We start from the raw sequence: 16299 nt of genomic DNA, 5'->3' as shown, positions 1-16299 counted from the left end.
ACGGTCCCTAACGGTGCACATGGGGTGCCCTGGGTGGGGCCAGGGCATCCAAGTGCTAGTGTCAGGGCCTTGGAGGATGCGGTCCCAGGGGCCGTAATCAGCCCTGGGAGGGGGGACATGTGGCCCCCCTACTCCATTGAGATAATGCACTTGGCCCCAGGGAGGTGGTAGTCCATCGGCGCTGGTTGTCAGCACATACCCACTAAATTTTTTTCTATGCTATTTAGCCCCAGGGAGGTAGTGGTCCCCGGGGCATAGTGAAGCCTAAGAGGGGGGTCCATGCAGCCCCCCTCCTTTTTTAAATTAAAGCCCCGGGGAAGTGGTTGTCCCTGGGGCTCAAAAAGCCCAATGGAGGGAGTCTGTACACCCCACTCCTTTATATAAATAAAGCCCTGGGGAGGTGCTGGACGCAGGGGCTCATAAGAGCCACAGGAGGGTGGCCCTTAGGCCCTTCTGCTTAACTTTTTGTATATATTGTGATGTCCCTGGGACGTTTGTTTTAAAAAAAAACATTTTGCCACAAATCTGCTGCAAACTTGCAGCAAAAATGTTTAAAAAAAAAAAAAATGCTTTTTCTGCCATGCCCGGGTGCTAGGGGGACTAAAGTACCATTCCTAGCGGGGTCTGGGTATTTCTACACTGCCCCATTTTCTTTATCAAAGCAGTGCTTGGCGCAGAGCTGACTGCTTGATTGGGTGTTGGCTGCAGGGCCTGGCCACAGGCTAGGCCATGAGTCCAACCCCCACCACACATGGCTGAAGGCCATGCGTGGCGTGCAGTTGGGTGCTTATAGGGGGTTGACTGCATGGCCTGACCCCAGGTGTGGCCCAGTGGCCAACCCCTGCTATGCTCTGTCAAAGGCCATGGGTGGCACTGGATTGGGTGTGTATGGGGGTAGGCTGCTAGGTCTGGCCACAGTCCAGGCAGCCAGGCCCTCTGGCCAACCCCCACTGTACATGGCCAAAGGCCGTGCATTGCACGGGCTCGGTACTTATAGGCGGTAGGCCACAGTTCCTGCAGCCGACCCCTATCGCGCATGGTCAAAGGCTATGCATGGCGTGCAGTTTGGTGATTATAGGGGTCAAACCCCCATAGTGCACGCAAGCTCTAACTTGCACCCTCATCATGCAACGCTAATTATCCCACATATTACATCACTCATGAAATCTTTGAAAACAGCATTCATAATATCAATGCAACATCTGTAGTAATATTCTTGAACAGAAAAATGTACATGGCGGGGGCGAGTTATACTTACCTTAGGGCACAAGATATAGTTACCTGAGCTAACCATAACTAAGTGCTGAATTTCTATGGTTCTGTGAGAGTAAAATGTGAGTCTAACTATAACGTCTTTTCATAGACATCTCTATAACGTACAGAACCAGCCCCTTTCGTGATTTGCTGTACATCTGTCTGGTAGTTTTAACGATATTAAATGAAAAAGAAATATAGATATCTAGGGATCAATCTGACTACCAGCACTACAACTAGCAAGCAGTGGCAGCCATTTTAGGACTAAGACTAAGCTGAGTCCCGAGTAAAAAGTACAAAAAAACAAAACAAAAGCCGAAGGTGCCATGGTAGGAAAACACTGGCCCCCTAGCCATTTTGGTGGTGTCCCAAAAGGACCGTGCTGTGAGCCAAAAATCTTTTATTTTTGCCACAAATTTGCAGTGCATCCAGGAATCCACTGCACACATTTTAAGAAAAGGCTTAGCTCTCCCAATGCTGCTGCAATGCACTTGCACATGTCCTTCTCCTTGCTTGTTTATGAGTGCCTTCTCCTTGCTTTTCCCTCATTTTCACTGCTTTCTCCTTGCTTTTCTCTCCATTTTTTTAGTGCCTTCTCCTTGCATTTCCCTCGTCCTCCCTGCTTTATTCTTGCTTTTTTCCCTGTTTTTTTGTTTGCCTTCGCCTTACTTTTCCCTAGTTTTTACTGCATTTGCCTTGCGTTTTCCCCTGTTTTTTGAGTGACTTTGCATTGATTTCCCTCATTTTTACTTCTTTCTCCTTGCTTTTTCCTGCGTTTTTGAGTGCCTTCTGGCTTTTCCCTCACTCTTACTGCTATCTCCTTGCTTTTAGCCCCATTTTTGGTATGCATACTCCTTGCTTTTACATAGTTTTCACTAGCTTGCTTTTTCCCGTGTTTTTTGAGTGCCTTCTCACTGCTTTTCCCTCATTCTCGCTACTTTCTCCTTGCTCTTTCCCCATTTTTTGTGTGCCTTTTCCTTGCTTTCCCCTCATTTTCACCGCTTTCTCTTTGCTTTTTCCGCAGTTTTTTGTGTGCCTTCGCCTTGCTTTTCCCTCATTTTCAGTGCTTTTGCTTTGCTTTCTCCCTCTTTTTTTGTGTGTCTTCTATTTGCTTTTGCCTTGTTCTCACTGCTTTCTCCTTGCTTTTCCCCCTTTTATGGTGTGCTTTCGCCTTCTTTTTTCATAGTAGTTTTCACTGCTTTATCCTTCCTTTTGCCCCTGTTTTTTGAGTGCCTTCTCCTTGATTTTCCCTCAATATCACTGCTTTCTCCTTGCTGTAAAGCCGCGCCTTACCGTGGCGTCTCTTTTTCACGACCGCGGTCGGATCGCGTTTCCCATTTTCAGAGCGCCGTCCTCGGCGTTTTCTTTGTTTTGGCGACGCATTCCGGGAAGCATGTTTTGCGCTCCCGGTCGCGTCGCCCTTACCTAATTTAGGGTATTCTCTTCTGATGGTGGTGGTCTCTTTCTTGTCTTTTTCTTTTCTTTTTTCTTGCTTTCTGTGTACTTCATTTTCTCAGTATTCCTGCTGGTCTCCATGTTGTCTTCTTCCTGTTTTCATTTCCCAGCATGCCCTTTTCTTTTATACTACATCATTTTTCCCTATTCTTTTCTATGGGCTTTTCCCAATTCTAGATGGTGTTGTTTCATTTCCTGTGAGGTCACTTCCTATTTTCCAGTATGTAAGTCACTCAGTCTTGCTCTGTCTTGCGTTGCAAACACTTCCCTTTGGTGGTGCTCTTCACTCCTGTTCGTCGTTCCTGTTTTCGCTTTTGGAGATTTTTGCCTTTGTCCTGTTTTCAAGTCCTGTTTCTTCTTCTTCTTCAGGAGTTCCTGTTTTGAGGTTTGTTCCCCATTTCTTGGGGTTTTTCCTCTGGGACTCCTTCTGGAGGGTAAGTTCTGCTTAGGCGTTCTCTGTCAATCGGCACTGTGGCTACTAGAAAGGGTCATCCCTATCTGGGATTATCCAGAACCAGCAGAAGACCAGGTGTTTTCCCAATCCTGCATCCAGAGGTGAGAAGCCGTGTGCAGTTCGTGACACTTGCTGTTTCCCTTTTTTGTGTATTTTTTCCTTGTTTTTCCCTTGTTTTTGTCTGCGTTCTCCTTGATTTTCCCTCATTTTCAGTGCTTTCTCATGGTTGGTGTGCCTTCTCCTTTCGTTTCCTCATTTTCAGTGCTTTCTCCTGGCTTTTCCCCCATTTTGTGTGCCTTCCCCTTGCTTTTCTCTCATTCTTACTGCTTTCGCCTTGATTTAACCCTGTTTTTTGTGTCCCTTCTCCTTGCTTTTCCCTCATTTTCACTGCTTTCACCTTGCTTTCTCCTTTGTTTTTTAGAACCTTCTCCTTGCTTTTCTCTTGCTCTCACTGCTTTCTCCTTGCACCCCCATTTTGTGATCCCTGTCTATGCTTTCCATTTTTCACTACTTTCTTTTTGCTTCTTCCCCTGTTTTTTGTGTGCATTCTTCTTGCTTCTGTCTCATGTTCACTGCTTTCTCCTTGCTTTTTTCTTCATTTTTTGTGTGCCAGTTCCTTTCTTTTTCCTCCCAATTTTTGTGTGCTTTCTCCTTGCTTTTCTGTTTTCACTGCTTTTTCCTTGCTATCTCCCTCGTTTTTTGTGTCGCCTTGCTTTTCCCTTGTTTTCACTGCTTTTGTCTTGCTTTTTCCCCTGATTTTTGTGACTGCTCCTTGCTTTTCTCTTGTTCTCACTGCTTTCTCCTTGATTTAAACACTGTTTTTTGCGTCCCTTCTCCTTGCTTTTCACTTGTTTTCACTGCTTTCATCCAGCTTTCGCCTCTCTTTTTGGGTGCCTTATCCTTGCTTCTCCCTCGTTTCGATTGCTTTCTCCTTCCCCCCATTTTGAGTGCCTTCTTTTTACCTTTCCCTCATTTTCATTGCTTTCTCCTTCCTTTTTCCCCTTTTGTGTGCATTGCTTTTCCCTTGATCTCACTGATTTCGCCTTGCTTTTCGCTCATTCTCACTGCTTTCTTCATGCTTTTTCCTGATTTTGTTTGCCTTCTCCTTGCTTGTCTCTCACTCTCACTGCGTTCTCCTTGTCCTCCCATTTTCTGTGCCCTGTCCATGCTTTCTCTTGTTTTCACTACTTTCTCCTTGCTTCGTCCTGCGTTTTTTGTGTGCCTTCTGCTTGCTTTTGTTTTGGGTTGGCCACAGGGATGGCCATGCGACGACAGAGTGTGGTTTGGGGTTAAATGCATGCAAGGGGTTGGATGCACATGGTTACTTGGCTGTAGGGAGGGCCCCGAGACAAGGCCCTGCTGACAACACCCCTGAAGCATAAAAAAAAAACGTAGAAATTCCCTGAAAAAAACAAAGGTTACAAGGACTTTATGGTTCAGAATTAACATTTAAAAAAACCTTACAAATTCACTAAAAAAACAAGGGTTAGAGGGAAGTTATAGGTAGGATCAGAATTTACACGGACAAAAGCACAGAAATTCAGAAGTACAAGTTATAGTTATCTCAAGAAACTATAACTCGTCCCTAAGTAACTATAACTCGTGCCCTCACCATGCACTGCTAATTGCCCCATATATTACATAGGTAATTGCATCTTCTATGACATCATTGATAATATCATTGCAACATTTGCAGTAACATTCTTGATCTGAGGACTGTGCACGGCGAAGGCAGGAGTTACATTTACTTGAGATAACTGCAACTATAAATGCTGAATTTCTATGCTTTTGTGCATGTAAAATGTGAACCTAATTATAACATCACTGTACCTTTTTGTTTTTTTTAGTGAATGTCTAAGTTTAAAAAAAATTGTATTTCCTAACCAGAACGCCCCTGTAACCTTTGGTTTTTTTCAGTGAAAAAATACACACACACACACACACACACATATATATATATATATATATATAGATTGATAGATAGATACAGGCACACACATTTCACCATTGCTCGCACTCTCTCACACACCCACTTCGATTCCTCTTCAGTCTCTCCATCACATATGCCTGCACACCACAGTTGCCCTCTTTCTCTACATGGCACACTCACTACTCTCTCCTACACACTCACACCTAACCCTCTGGCTCTCTCTCTTCTTGTATACAACCACATATTTTGCTTAATGCATACATATCATACATATAGTATTCTTCAAACAGGGCCAGTAACTTTGAAATTTGGACTACCTTGTAATTTTTTCTGGTTTAGTATTTCTCCAGTATGATTTTTAAAACTCACTTCCCCAGATCTCTGTGCAAAAATAACTGTAGTTAAACCAGCTGCTAGTGTTGTCAGCAGGGTCTCTCTGCAAAGCAGTGCCCACAACACGCACCGAACATGCGATGTGCCAATGGGCTTAGTGTCACAACTTTCTCCTCCAGTCTCAAAAGGTCTGAGGGATGGAGGGGTGGGAAGAGGGATGGAAGCCACAACACACTTGTCCCACCTCTTGAACTAATTTCAAATCTGCATTGAGTGGCCACACAACACTTTCATGTTCTGCAAGGCTGTCCCTGAAACCAGAGCCTCTTGACCCGTTACTTGCTGCCCCATACATGCCAACACCGGTATATTGTCTTGAGACCCTAAGCCAATTTTGATGTAAGGCCGTAAAAACCTTCTTTAGTGCGAGAAAGGGGAAGGTGAATTTCAGGGATGGCACAGACCTATTCCAAGATTGTTGCCTTTGGGCATAAGTTATAGTTTTTTGAAATAACTAACAGCTGAATTTATATGGTTTTGTGTGTGTAATTTCAGAACCTAATTATAAGTCCCTCTAACCTTTGTTTTTGTTTCAGTGAATTACTAAGGTTTTTTTAACTTCTATTTCCTAACTATGACATCCCTATTTTAAGTGAATGTCTAAGTTTTTTTAACGTTAAGCTATATTAAATTACCTTATATTAATCCAACCCTTAAAGACATCCAATGCTGCATCATGGATGGTCTACAGCCCTGTGGCCAACCCCCGGTAGGCATTCAAGCTCTCACTACGCATGGCCTTCAGCCAAATGAATGGGCCTTCTAGGTCATTTTGCACATTTGAATACTTGTAGTAGTTAAAAGGGAGACTGAAGTGCTCCGTTCTCATTTGGAGATGACAAGAAAAACTCCCTCATCAAAATCACTACAGAAGGTATTGTTCTCCGATGGAGCAACAATGCATTTACCTTCAACTGCAGAGAAAACACACTTGCTTTGCCTTGGCCAAGAGCAAGAAGTTTGGATGATTTGCACTTTACGGAATCAGATCTTCAACTGGGACACCTGCTTTGTATAGGTTTGTTAGCACTTCCTGCTGAGGTTTAATTTCTGTGAAATGAGCATCACTGCCAGAGTGGATCATGACCTGCTTGGAAGAGATTACAGTTTTGTGCAAAATTTCTACCCAACTGGAATTTTTTATAATGGCTAATTAGTAACAGCTGTCTCCTTGGGTAAAATATATAGAAATGAAAACCTTACTCCTGCAAGCAGAGTGCTGCTATTATAAGCACCTCCCCAATTGCGGAAGCAATGCTAGCTCCCGCAGGGTGTGAGGAGCCATCTGGGACTGAAGGGGGCTTGAGACCCCCCGCAGTCCTGTCACTCTCTCTATTCCCTCCCGTATTGGGAGGGAAGAGAAAGAGAGATTGTCATTGCAATGGTCTCTCCATACAATGACCTCAACAACACAGAGTAGCAAGATGTTTGAGATGAATTTTATAGTTACGTTTGGATGCAGAGCACAACAGAGTCACTTCTGGCCTAATGGTCAAGGTCTCAGTAGGCTGAAGGTTCAAATCCTAGTATTGCTTGGCAGTGTGTTTGTTTATTCACTAGTGTTTTGACTGTTAAACCTTCTGAGTGATGGAACATTCATGTTTCTTTCCTACAAAATAAATGGGTTGAATGTCATAGGTGTGTATGGAAACAGCAGGGTAAGAAGTCATCTGTGGTGTAATGGTTAAGGCCACAGACCCTAGCACTGAAAGTTGAGAGTTCTCCTTCATGTGTGTCTGTGGTCTTTTTACTTTTATTTATTTTAAACTTCAAAAGATAAAGGATCATACTGAAAGGTGATCTCACTCGTTTTAAATGACAAGTACATTCTTTTTTAATTTGTCCTAAAATAGCTCATTCAACGTACATCATTCATCAAAGTCTAAATCGCTCTATCTCCCACTTTCCCCCTCGCTCACTCTTCCAGGGTTGGGTGGTTAGGGGGTGCACAGCGGTGGTTGAGTTAACGTATAGTAATGAAAATTACTCTACATTAAAAAAACAGACATTCACTGAAAAACAAAAAAAACGGATTACAGGCATGTTATAGTTATGAAATAGAATTAAAAAACATAGAAATTCACTTAACAAAACAAAGGTTACAAGGGACGTTATAGTTAGGTGACATTCACCAGTTATAGTTATTTCAAGTAGCTATGACTCGTGCCTTAAGATAACTATAACTGGCGCCCTCGCCATCCACTGCTAATTACCCCACATATTACAGCATTCATAACATCTTTTATGACATCATTGATAATATCATTGTAACTTTTGTTGTGAAATTATTCATCAAAAAACTGCATGACCGGGGCGCGAGTTACAGTTATTTCAAGTAACTATAACAATAACTGGTGAATGTCTAAGGTTTTGTATGTGTAAAATCAGAACCTAACTATATCGTCCCTGTAACCTTTTTGTTTTTGAAGTGAATTTATATTATATATATATATATATATATATATATATATACATATACACACACATACATACATACATATACACCTTACCTAGTGGCAGGCTTCAGTAGGTAGTTATAGTAAGGACCATGTATCTATAGAAAAAGTATTTTTTTACTTGTCTATATCTTTGGCGACAGCTAACAAATCATCACAAAATAAAAAATAAAAATACAATGCTCATGTCAGCTGCTGTCTGGAAAGTTTCTGGGTGATCCATCAAGCAAGGGCTGAGAAAAAAGGGGGCGGTCGTAAAACGGGTTTTCTCCATGTTAATTTCTATAGGGATTAGCTCATGGTCCAGAGAGCGACCTTTTTGTGATTTGGTTCATGTCTGTTCAGTAGCTTTCTAATTATTACATGAAAACCAAATGTGTGTTTGAAGGGACACGGATCCTCCACAGATCCTCCACGGATTCTCTGTGGATTTGGAGGAAAAGCAAGGCCCTGATTGGCTGGCCACAACCTGACAAAAAAGCTGCGGCTGCCATTTTATTTCTCACGTTGATGGGAAAAAACAGTGTGAAAACATATAAGGTGTCAGGATACAGGTACCTTAGGGACCCTTCATAAGCAAAAGATTGACCTTTTGTTTTTTTTGGACCTATCCCCGGATTCAAGGATCCTGGGGAAAAGCAGGGCCCTGATTAACTTGCCGCAACCTGACACAAATGTTATCGCGTGTTAAAAAAAAAAAATTCACTGGAAAAAAAAACAAAGGTTACATGTAGGATATAGTAAGGTTGATGTTTTATTCATACAAATGCATAGAAATTAATCAGTTACAGTTATACTTATAGTTATACTTATCTGAAGAAACTATAACTCATGTTGGAAAGTAACTTTGGGCAATGAGTTATAGTTTCTTAACATAAGTATACCTATAACTTCTGAATTTCTATGGTTTTGTATGGGTAAAATGTCAGTCTAACTAGAACATCCCTGTAACCTTTCTTTTTTTCACTGAATAAAAATATATATATCTACACACACACACACGTACTCTTTAGGCCTGCCTCCCAAATGTATACCTTACTTACGGTTAAATATATATACGTATATATTATTGAAAGCTTAACATGTTCATAGGTCATTGCATAGTTTCTGTACAAGTTGTTTTGATTAGATGCTTATGGGTCTCTATTTTATTTATCTATCACAAAAAGGTAAATATTATCTCACCAATTTATCTACATGCATTTCACTATATAAATATTGAGGAAAAGATAAAAAATAGTGCCTTGAAAATACACAACTAAATTACCTTCAAATACTGTAACACTTGAGTCTGTGTTTATACAACTTCAAATCTAAATATATTATCTTCCTTATACATATATTCCCTTTCTATGCAATCATGTATCTATATATGTATTCTAGCCCTACTGTACAACAGAAAAAATGACTCTCTCCAATGCACTACTCTGTCTCACTCTAAACCTCTCTCAATATATCATGTATCTCCACTCTCTAACTCATCCCATACCTCATTCTACTACTATGATCTCCAAAAACCTTCCATAGACTCTTCCCTCCTCTATCCCTCACGGCTCCCTCATACCTCTTATTACTATGATCTCCCAAACATCCCTTCTAAATTTTCCCTCATGCATCTCTCCTTTGACTCATCCCAAACCTCATTTTACTACTATGATCTCCCTAATCCCTTTCTACAGACTCTTCCCTCCGCCATGTCTCATTTACTCACCCCTAACCTCACCTTACTACTATGATCTTCCAATTACCACTTTTGGGATTCTTCCCTCTTCTGTCCCTCCATTATTCGATTCAACCAACTAACAGACTAACATGTCCACCACTCAAATTAACTCCTATTTCTCTATACTAAAACTAATACTATACTTATATTTCCCTATACTAATCCTTTTGGGTTCCGGAGTAGCCAGTTACTTGCCAAAAAGCACTTTGAGGCCTCTTCAGGAGAAGTAAGTGCTATATAAACATGATAGAGGTATATATTTAACACAGAACTACACAGTATTCTACATATGTAAGTTAATGCTTTTTCAGACATACCAAAGACGTGACAGAGAAGGGTTGTTCCATTGTGTCTTTCTTCTGCATACTTGCAAAATCACAGTTCATTGCAAATGTTTCTATCTGTTTTCTACAATAAAAAAAATGGAAGTAAAATCAATTATATGTGCATTGCTATAAACAAGCCAGCTGTCTAGGTCAGTTATCACAAAAACTTAATCAAGTTGCACTTACAATGTAGTTGGGAATAACCAATGGGCTTGAAATATCTGAATGCAATCATTTGAATGTAAATACGTCAAATATGTCCTTCTTGGCACATCATTAATTGCAACTCTGGGCACTTCTCTTTTTTACAACATTGCAGTTCTAAGTACTAACACCGGAGAAACTTGTTTACTGTACTAGATTATAAAATTCGATAGAGAACAATCTAAGAAACTCTGTTTAAGAATAAAATTTGCAGTTGAAATTTCTTAATTTGTTTAAACAATATATTGAGACAGTACATTTTCTAATAGAGGTCCAAATTAAATTTTCTGATGATTAAGTAATCTCTTAATCTAAATAATAAAGTTACAAAAATACAGATCATTGATCGTTTTACCTTATCAAATTCAATAACTACTTTGTTGGTTGTAACATCAGTCTACCTTTAGAAAAATTCAAGGTAAGACAAAAAAAACAGGCCATAGTCTATGGATGCTTCTTTGCCAATTTACCATTGCTAAAGTTCATCCTCTCATGCACACATTACCCAAAGAGTCAAAGTGTACTTAATTAATGGCTTTAGAAGACGAGAATACACCTCTAGTATACACTGTACTCTTAACTACAACTGGGTGGCTAACCACCATGCCACCTGCCCATTTCCTTCCAAACCATACCTGCAAAAGCTACTACACATGTATCTTTCAGTCACTAATCCTGCCTTTCTTTCCAAGACCTTCTCTAATATAATGCTCAGAACACTCTCACCCCTGATTAAGGGTTTTGCAATCAGGGCCACTTTGTTCCTCAAACTTGTCATCCTACACATTAGATCCACTATAAAACAACCCACTGACTGTGCTATCATCATTGATATATTTAAGATGAGTATTCACTATCTTGGTGAAACATCATTAACGCACTTCAAAGATAAGCGCTTGCAGGCTGCAGATGCTGGGGTGCAAATATCTTTAAAGGCTTGCTTCACGTTCATGGCCATTAGTTCACCAAAAACTTAGTGAGTTTCTTAGACATTGTAACAATTTTCAGGTGGGACAACAGAGCCATCACTTTTTTGACTTTTTAAACTTTCCTAATATGATGCTGAAACAATTGTCAAATGATATAAACAGCCCTTTGTCAGGACCCCGCCTCTTTCCGTACCTGTTCATGATAGATGCTGGCATGACTTCGTATCTCACTGCAATTTCCTTTGTTCCTACTGAAATTCTCATGACTAACAACATGTTTGGCTCGACTTTGCAAACCCACTGATCCTTATGGTACAACACCACCTTCAAAGCCATTACACAAGTCAAAGTGAAAGTGAAATTACAAACATACCAAAGCAATAAAAGCAATAAATGATATAAAAAACTAATATAAATCCACTATCTTTTCTGTTTAAGAAATACAAATTCCACATAATTAAAACCACATACACATCCTGCCCTCTGTCGCACCCCCATTTCATGCTACCTATTGTGTTTGGTTCTACGCTTGCCACCACTCCGAATTAACACTTTCAATCTGGTAGATTATGAAAGCATTTGCTCACAATCTCATATTCTTCTTCAAACAAGAGATCAGTGCTCAAGCTCAATTTGTCTATCATGTTACCTGAAACTTGAAGATGGAAAACTCAATGGTATTTCCATCTACACAGCTATGATTCTATGCTATGTGTGCCCAAGTAGTTGTGTTTTGCTGGATAGTTAATATCGTGGATCTGCTGTGCAGGGGGCGAGGAGTCAGGAGTAAACCATGAGCAACATGACCTCACCTTCTTTACACCTTCTCCTTAACTGTGTCTTGTCACTCACACCAACATCCCAGTCAGTCCCTTCCATTCCCAAATTTACAAAAATGTTGCACTGTGGCACCCTCACACACCACCTTCAAAATAACCCCCTCAAACCATCCCAATATTCCAAATTAACTGACACCGGATGTCCTCTGACCCACCTACACCAAAATATTGTCATCACAATATGTTGTTTAAAAAGGCGTTACATGGCATCCTGCCAGACTCACACCACCCTCCCTCACCCTATTCCACTAGTACTATACTAACAATGTGCAATTTCTGATGCCATGCACCACTTTTACCACTCTGTGCACCTTCCTCCCCTTCTCAATCTCAGCCACACTGACAGTGTCTCTATGAGAGTTGTATCAGATACTGCTTGACATTATCTATCAGCATAGGTCTGCAAAATGCACTGCTGATAGGGGAGAGGGCGGTTTGTGGAGGCAGAGGGCTGCACATGTTCTTCCATTTCCTTTAGCTAAATGAAGGCCCGATAAAAGTGGGAAAAAGCAGGTGAACCTGCCAGCCACCATTCCATCATTTTTCTTACTTTCCACCTGTGAGTTGTTTTACACATGTACTGGATTGGAAAATATAAATTTATAGTACATGATTGACTGAAGTTATTTATTCTAATTCTAATTGCAGCCCTAAAGAAGCAAGAGCTGTGAAGAACAAGTTATTTACCTTTGGTAATGCTTTTTCTATTCAAGATGCTATCGAGCCACAGATTCCTCACCTTAGAATACTCCTCAGGTGCCAAACTAAGGACCGGATTTAGAGTTCAGCAGACAGGCTCCTGTGTCACAAATGAGATGGATATTCCATCCACCGTATTACACGTGCATTATATCTTATGGCACTTGTAGTACGGCAAACGTGATGTCCATCACAATTGTGATGGAGTATGCTATCTGATGAACTCTAAATAAGTCTAGGTCAGGATATTTTCTCCAGCAATCCTCCTGCATGCTGCTGGGTGGTGCCATGTGGCTTCATGTTGCCTAGCCCGGGACGTTACGTAGTGCAGTCACATACAAGCGCCACTCCGTGTGCTGAAGTCAATACATTTTTCCCTTTCTGAATTCTCAGATACAGAGTGTAAACAATTGTTGATGCCAGTTTGTTGATGCCTAACTTTGCGCATTATTAGGTGCTAAAATCACATCACAGACTGTGGAGGTGGTAAGGCAGTGAGGGTCTGCAGTTAGAGTTTTCACCAGAGAAGTCACAGTTACCAAAGGTAAGTAACTTATTCTTGTAATGGATGCTTCTAATTTCAGAATATATTCCTCACCTTAGAATGGAAGCAAAGCAGTACCTCACCAGGCAAAGGCCGGTTGAATGGACTTACAGGACTGAGCCAGCAAAATGTCCTTCCTATTGGACCTGGCTGTCAAGGTAGTAGTGCTTTGTGAACATAAGCCCCGATGTCCACATCACACCCTGTCAAGAACAAGCACTCTTTGTGCCAATGCAGTGGTAGCAGTCTTAGCCTTGGTGAAATGGTATCTTTTAGCAGCAGCATCTTGACCAGTGCATAGCAGATCCTAATGCAGACCAATATTCAACTCCACAGGGCCCTCTTCTGCACAATCTTCACTCCGGAGCCGCAAAAAGCTTATCATTCACATGGTATTCTTTGGTCCGGTCACTTTAAAGCTTAAAGCTCTTTTGGGGTCCATCCAATACAGCCTCTGCTCCTCAAAACAGTGAGAAGGTGAAGCTCACTGGCAGGGTGAAAGACTGGTCAACGTTCACTACTGCAAGAAAGAAGGCTTTCGGAGTTCTCAGCACCAGGTTTTCCATGGATGATGGTAACAGTTGCACTGACATTTTCGGAAGTTCATTCATGTGAAAAAGCTGAGTAATCACAATGAGGAAGACTGTCTCTAAAATCAGGAAATGCAGCAGGCACCTATGCATCGGCTTGAAGGGTGTACATATGAGAAAGGTCAAGACCAAACCAAGATCCCACTGTGGAATTACAAACTGTTTTTCAGGAAATATGTGCAAAACCTTTTATAAGCCTTTTATAAACCTCATTGTAACAATGGATTTATAGGAGGGTGGTTGGTTTGGCAATAGTAGAACAGTCAAAAGGCCTGACAAATAACCTTTAATAGTGCCTACAGCAAGGTTTTGTTGGGCCAAAGACAAAATGAATAAAATAACTTTCTTACAACAGCTTGTAAAGGATCATCAGTCCTGCGGATACCACACCAGGCCCAAACTTGTTCCAGCGCCAAGCATAAAAGGACTTAGTCACAGGACGGCTGGCTGAAGAATGTCCCTCAACTCCAACAGACTGCTATGGAGCTGGGTTTACATCAGCTTTCAGAACTCTATTATCTCCACTTCCATAGATGTCATCCCTAGCCTTGCAGAGATGCGTCCATCACCGTTGTCAGATCTGGGTGGGGGAGGGATAGGGGCTGGATCAATTGCATTTCAGAAGCCACCACGGCAGGTTCAGAGCTGTCTCCTCTAAGATCTGGATGACATCTGTTAGATTTCTTTGATGCTGGGCCTACTGGAACTTCACATTCCATTGGAGAGCCTGCATGTGTCACCTGAGGTATGCAACAAGGTGGATGCAGGAGACTAAGAGACCAAGAAGAGATCAGACGTGCTCTCACTGACATCCGGGGCTGAAGCCAAAACATCATGTTCATAGCCCAAATTTCCTTGAATAATTGCATCACAGCGGATGCCCTGAACTACGCCTAGCTACAATGAATGGAAGCCTCTTCAAAGGAGTTAGGAGCAACTTCGTCTCATAGATTGTGAACCCCAAAAATGACACATGATTCTCCATTTTCATAGTCTGGAGGTGGTGTATGACTGACTGTGGTGAGCCCCCCTTCAGCAGTCATCCCTGTAGGGAAAAACTGGTAGCCCGGACCTCTGAAGGTGGGCAGCAACCACCACCATTACTTTTGTGAACCGAAGGGCAATTGTGAGATTAAAGAAGACCACAAAAAACTGAAAATGCTTCTGGTCTATGTTGTACCACAGGAAATGTCTGTGGAACTGCAGGGTGGGTATCAGAAAATACACATCCTGCAGTTCCTTGGGTTCCATCCAGTCCCCAGAGTCCAGAGAAGACAGGATCTGAGGCAGTCAAAGGTCCCAGGTCTAAAATAGGCCAAGGATCCCTATCCTGCTAAGGAACAAGGCAAAAATAAAAGTAACCAGACTCTCTTGCTGATGACAGAACCCTCTCAATCGCACCTTGGAGAGTAACAATTGCAACTGTTGCAACCGAATAGATAGGTGCTCTGAAATTTGGTTTGATGGGGGAATAGATGTGTGCCCTTAAGGGCTATGTAAAGAGGCTTGGTGGCTGTAACCATAGGGGAACAGGACTGGGAGAACTGACACCTCTGCTGACCTGAGCTTTGCATGCCAGAGCCACCTCTATGACCTTAAAAGGACTTGGCTCACTGCTGTAGTGGTTAAGGGGACTGTCTCTGCCTCTAAGCCAGCTCACTAAACGTTCTGAACTAATATGGAATCTGCTTGGGGGGGTCAAACAACTCAGTGAATGTGCTGAGGCCCCACATTCATTAAAATACTCCAAGACAGGATCAGCTTTTTCACCAAAAAGGCATGAGCCATCAAAGGGAATATCCGGGAGGGAAGCTTGTACATCTCCACAAATCCTGTGAAACGCATCCATGCATGCCAGCAGAGCACCACACTGGTGCCAACTGCTTTTCCAAGGCAATCAGTAGTCTCTGGGTGAGCAGAAATCACACAGTTGACTGTGACCTGTCCATCTTGAATTGTCTCCGCCATAAAGGCCCCAAGGTCTTCTGGGACCCTGGTAAAAAAGTGGTGGCTAAGTCCAGAAGGCCTGTACATAGTACCTCAATAAACAAACAGAATTTAGTGAACGCAATGCCAGGCTGGCAGAGGAGAACATAAGTTTGCCAAATGCCTCAGTCCTCTTAGGGAATGAACTGAGATTCCGTTTCTGTACTCTCGTAGTCCAACTTCGGTTGAGATGAAGTTGAAGTCCGTTCAGTGTCCGACATCAGAATCAGAACTGGATTCTGTTCTGGACCCAGTGGCTTTGGTAGAAAAGTTAATTAGGAAGGGCCTGGAACAGGTCTTGGAGCCAGAGTGTGCATCTGTATCAGAGTGGGTATTCGGCCAGTAGCGGATCGCTGGTGGTAACTAGACGGAAAGCCCCTGTGGTTCCTTGGGTCCTGAAGGTGTACAAGAGGGAGCAAGGAGTGCACTGAAAATATGCAAGTGGCTCCTTCAAGGCTTCAATCTCCTATTGTGTCACCAGTGGCCCAGGGAAGTCAGAGCACAAGAGGATCAGTTG

The 16299-nt window shown here is 42.0% G+C and overlaps 1 protein-coding gene across 1 annotated transcript in view; it reads right to left on the bottom strand.

The window, feature by feature from the left end:
* STAMBPL1 (STAM binding protein like 1) overlaps positions 1 to 16299 on the bottom strand; it is a 182886-nt gene that overhangs the window by 95276 nt on the left and 71311 nt on the right. The window contains exon 2 of the mRNA XM_069239904.1: positions 9983 to 10073. Coding sequence (XP_069096005.1) covers positions 9983 to 10051 — 69 coding nt within the window. The 5' untranslated portion in view covers positions 10052 to 10073. The remainder of the gene's footprint in view (positions 1 to 9982; positions 10074 to 16299) is intronic.

This window comes from Pleurodeles waltl, chromosome 6 (genome assembly GCF_031143425.1).
Source record: "Pleurodeles waltl isolate 20211129_DDA chromosome 6, aPleWal1.hap1.20221129, whole genome shotgun sequence".
Lineage (NCBI taxonomy): Eukaryota > Metazoa > Chordata > Amphibia > Caudata > Salamandridae > Pleurodeles > Pleurodeles waltl.
Note: the sequence above shows the minus strand (reverse complement) of the source record. Positions and strands in the feature narration are given on the sequence as shown.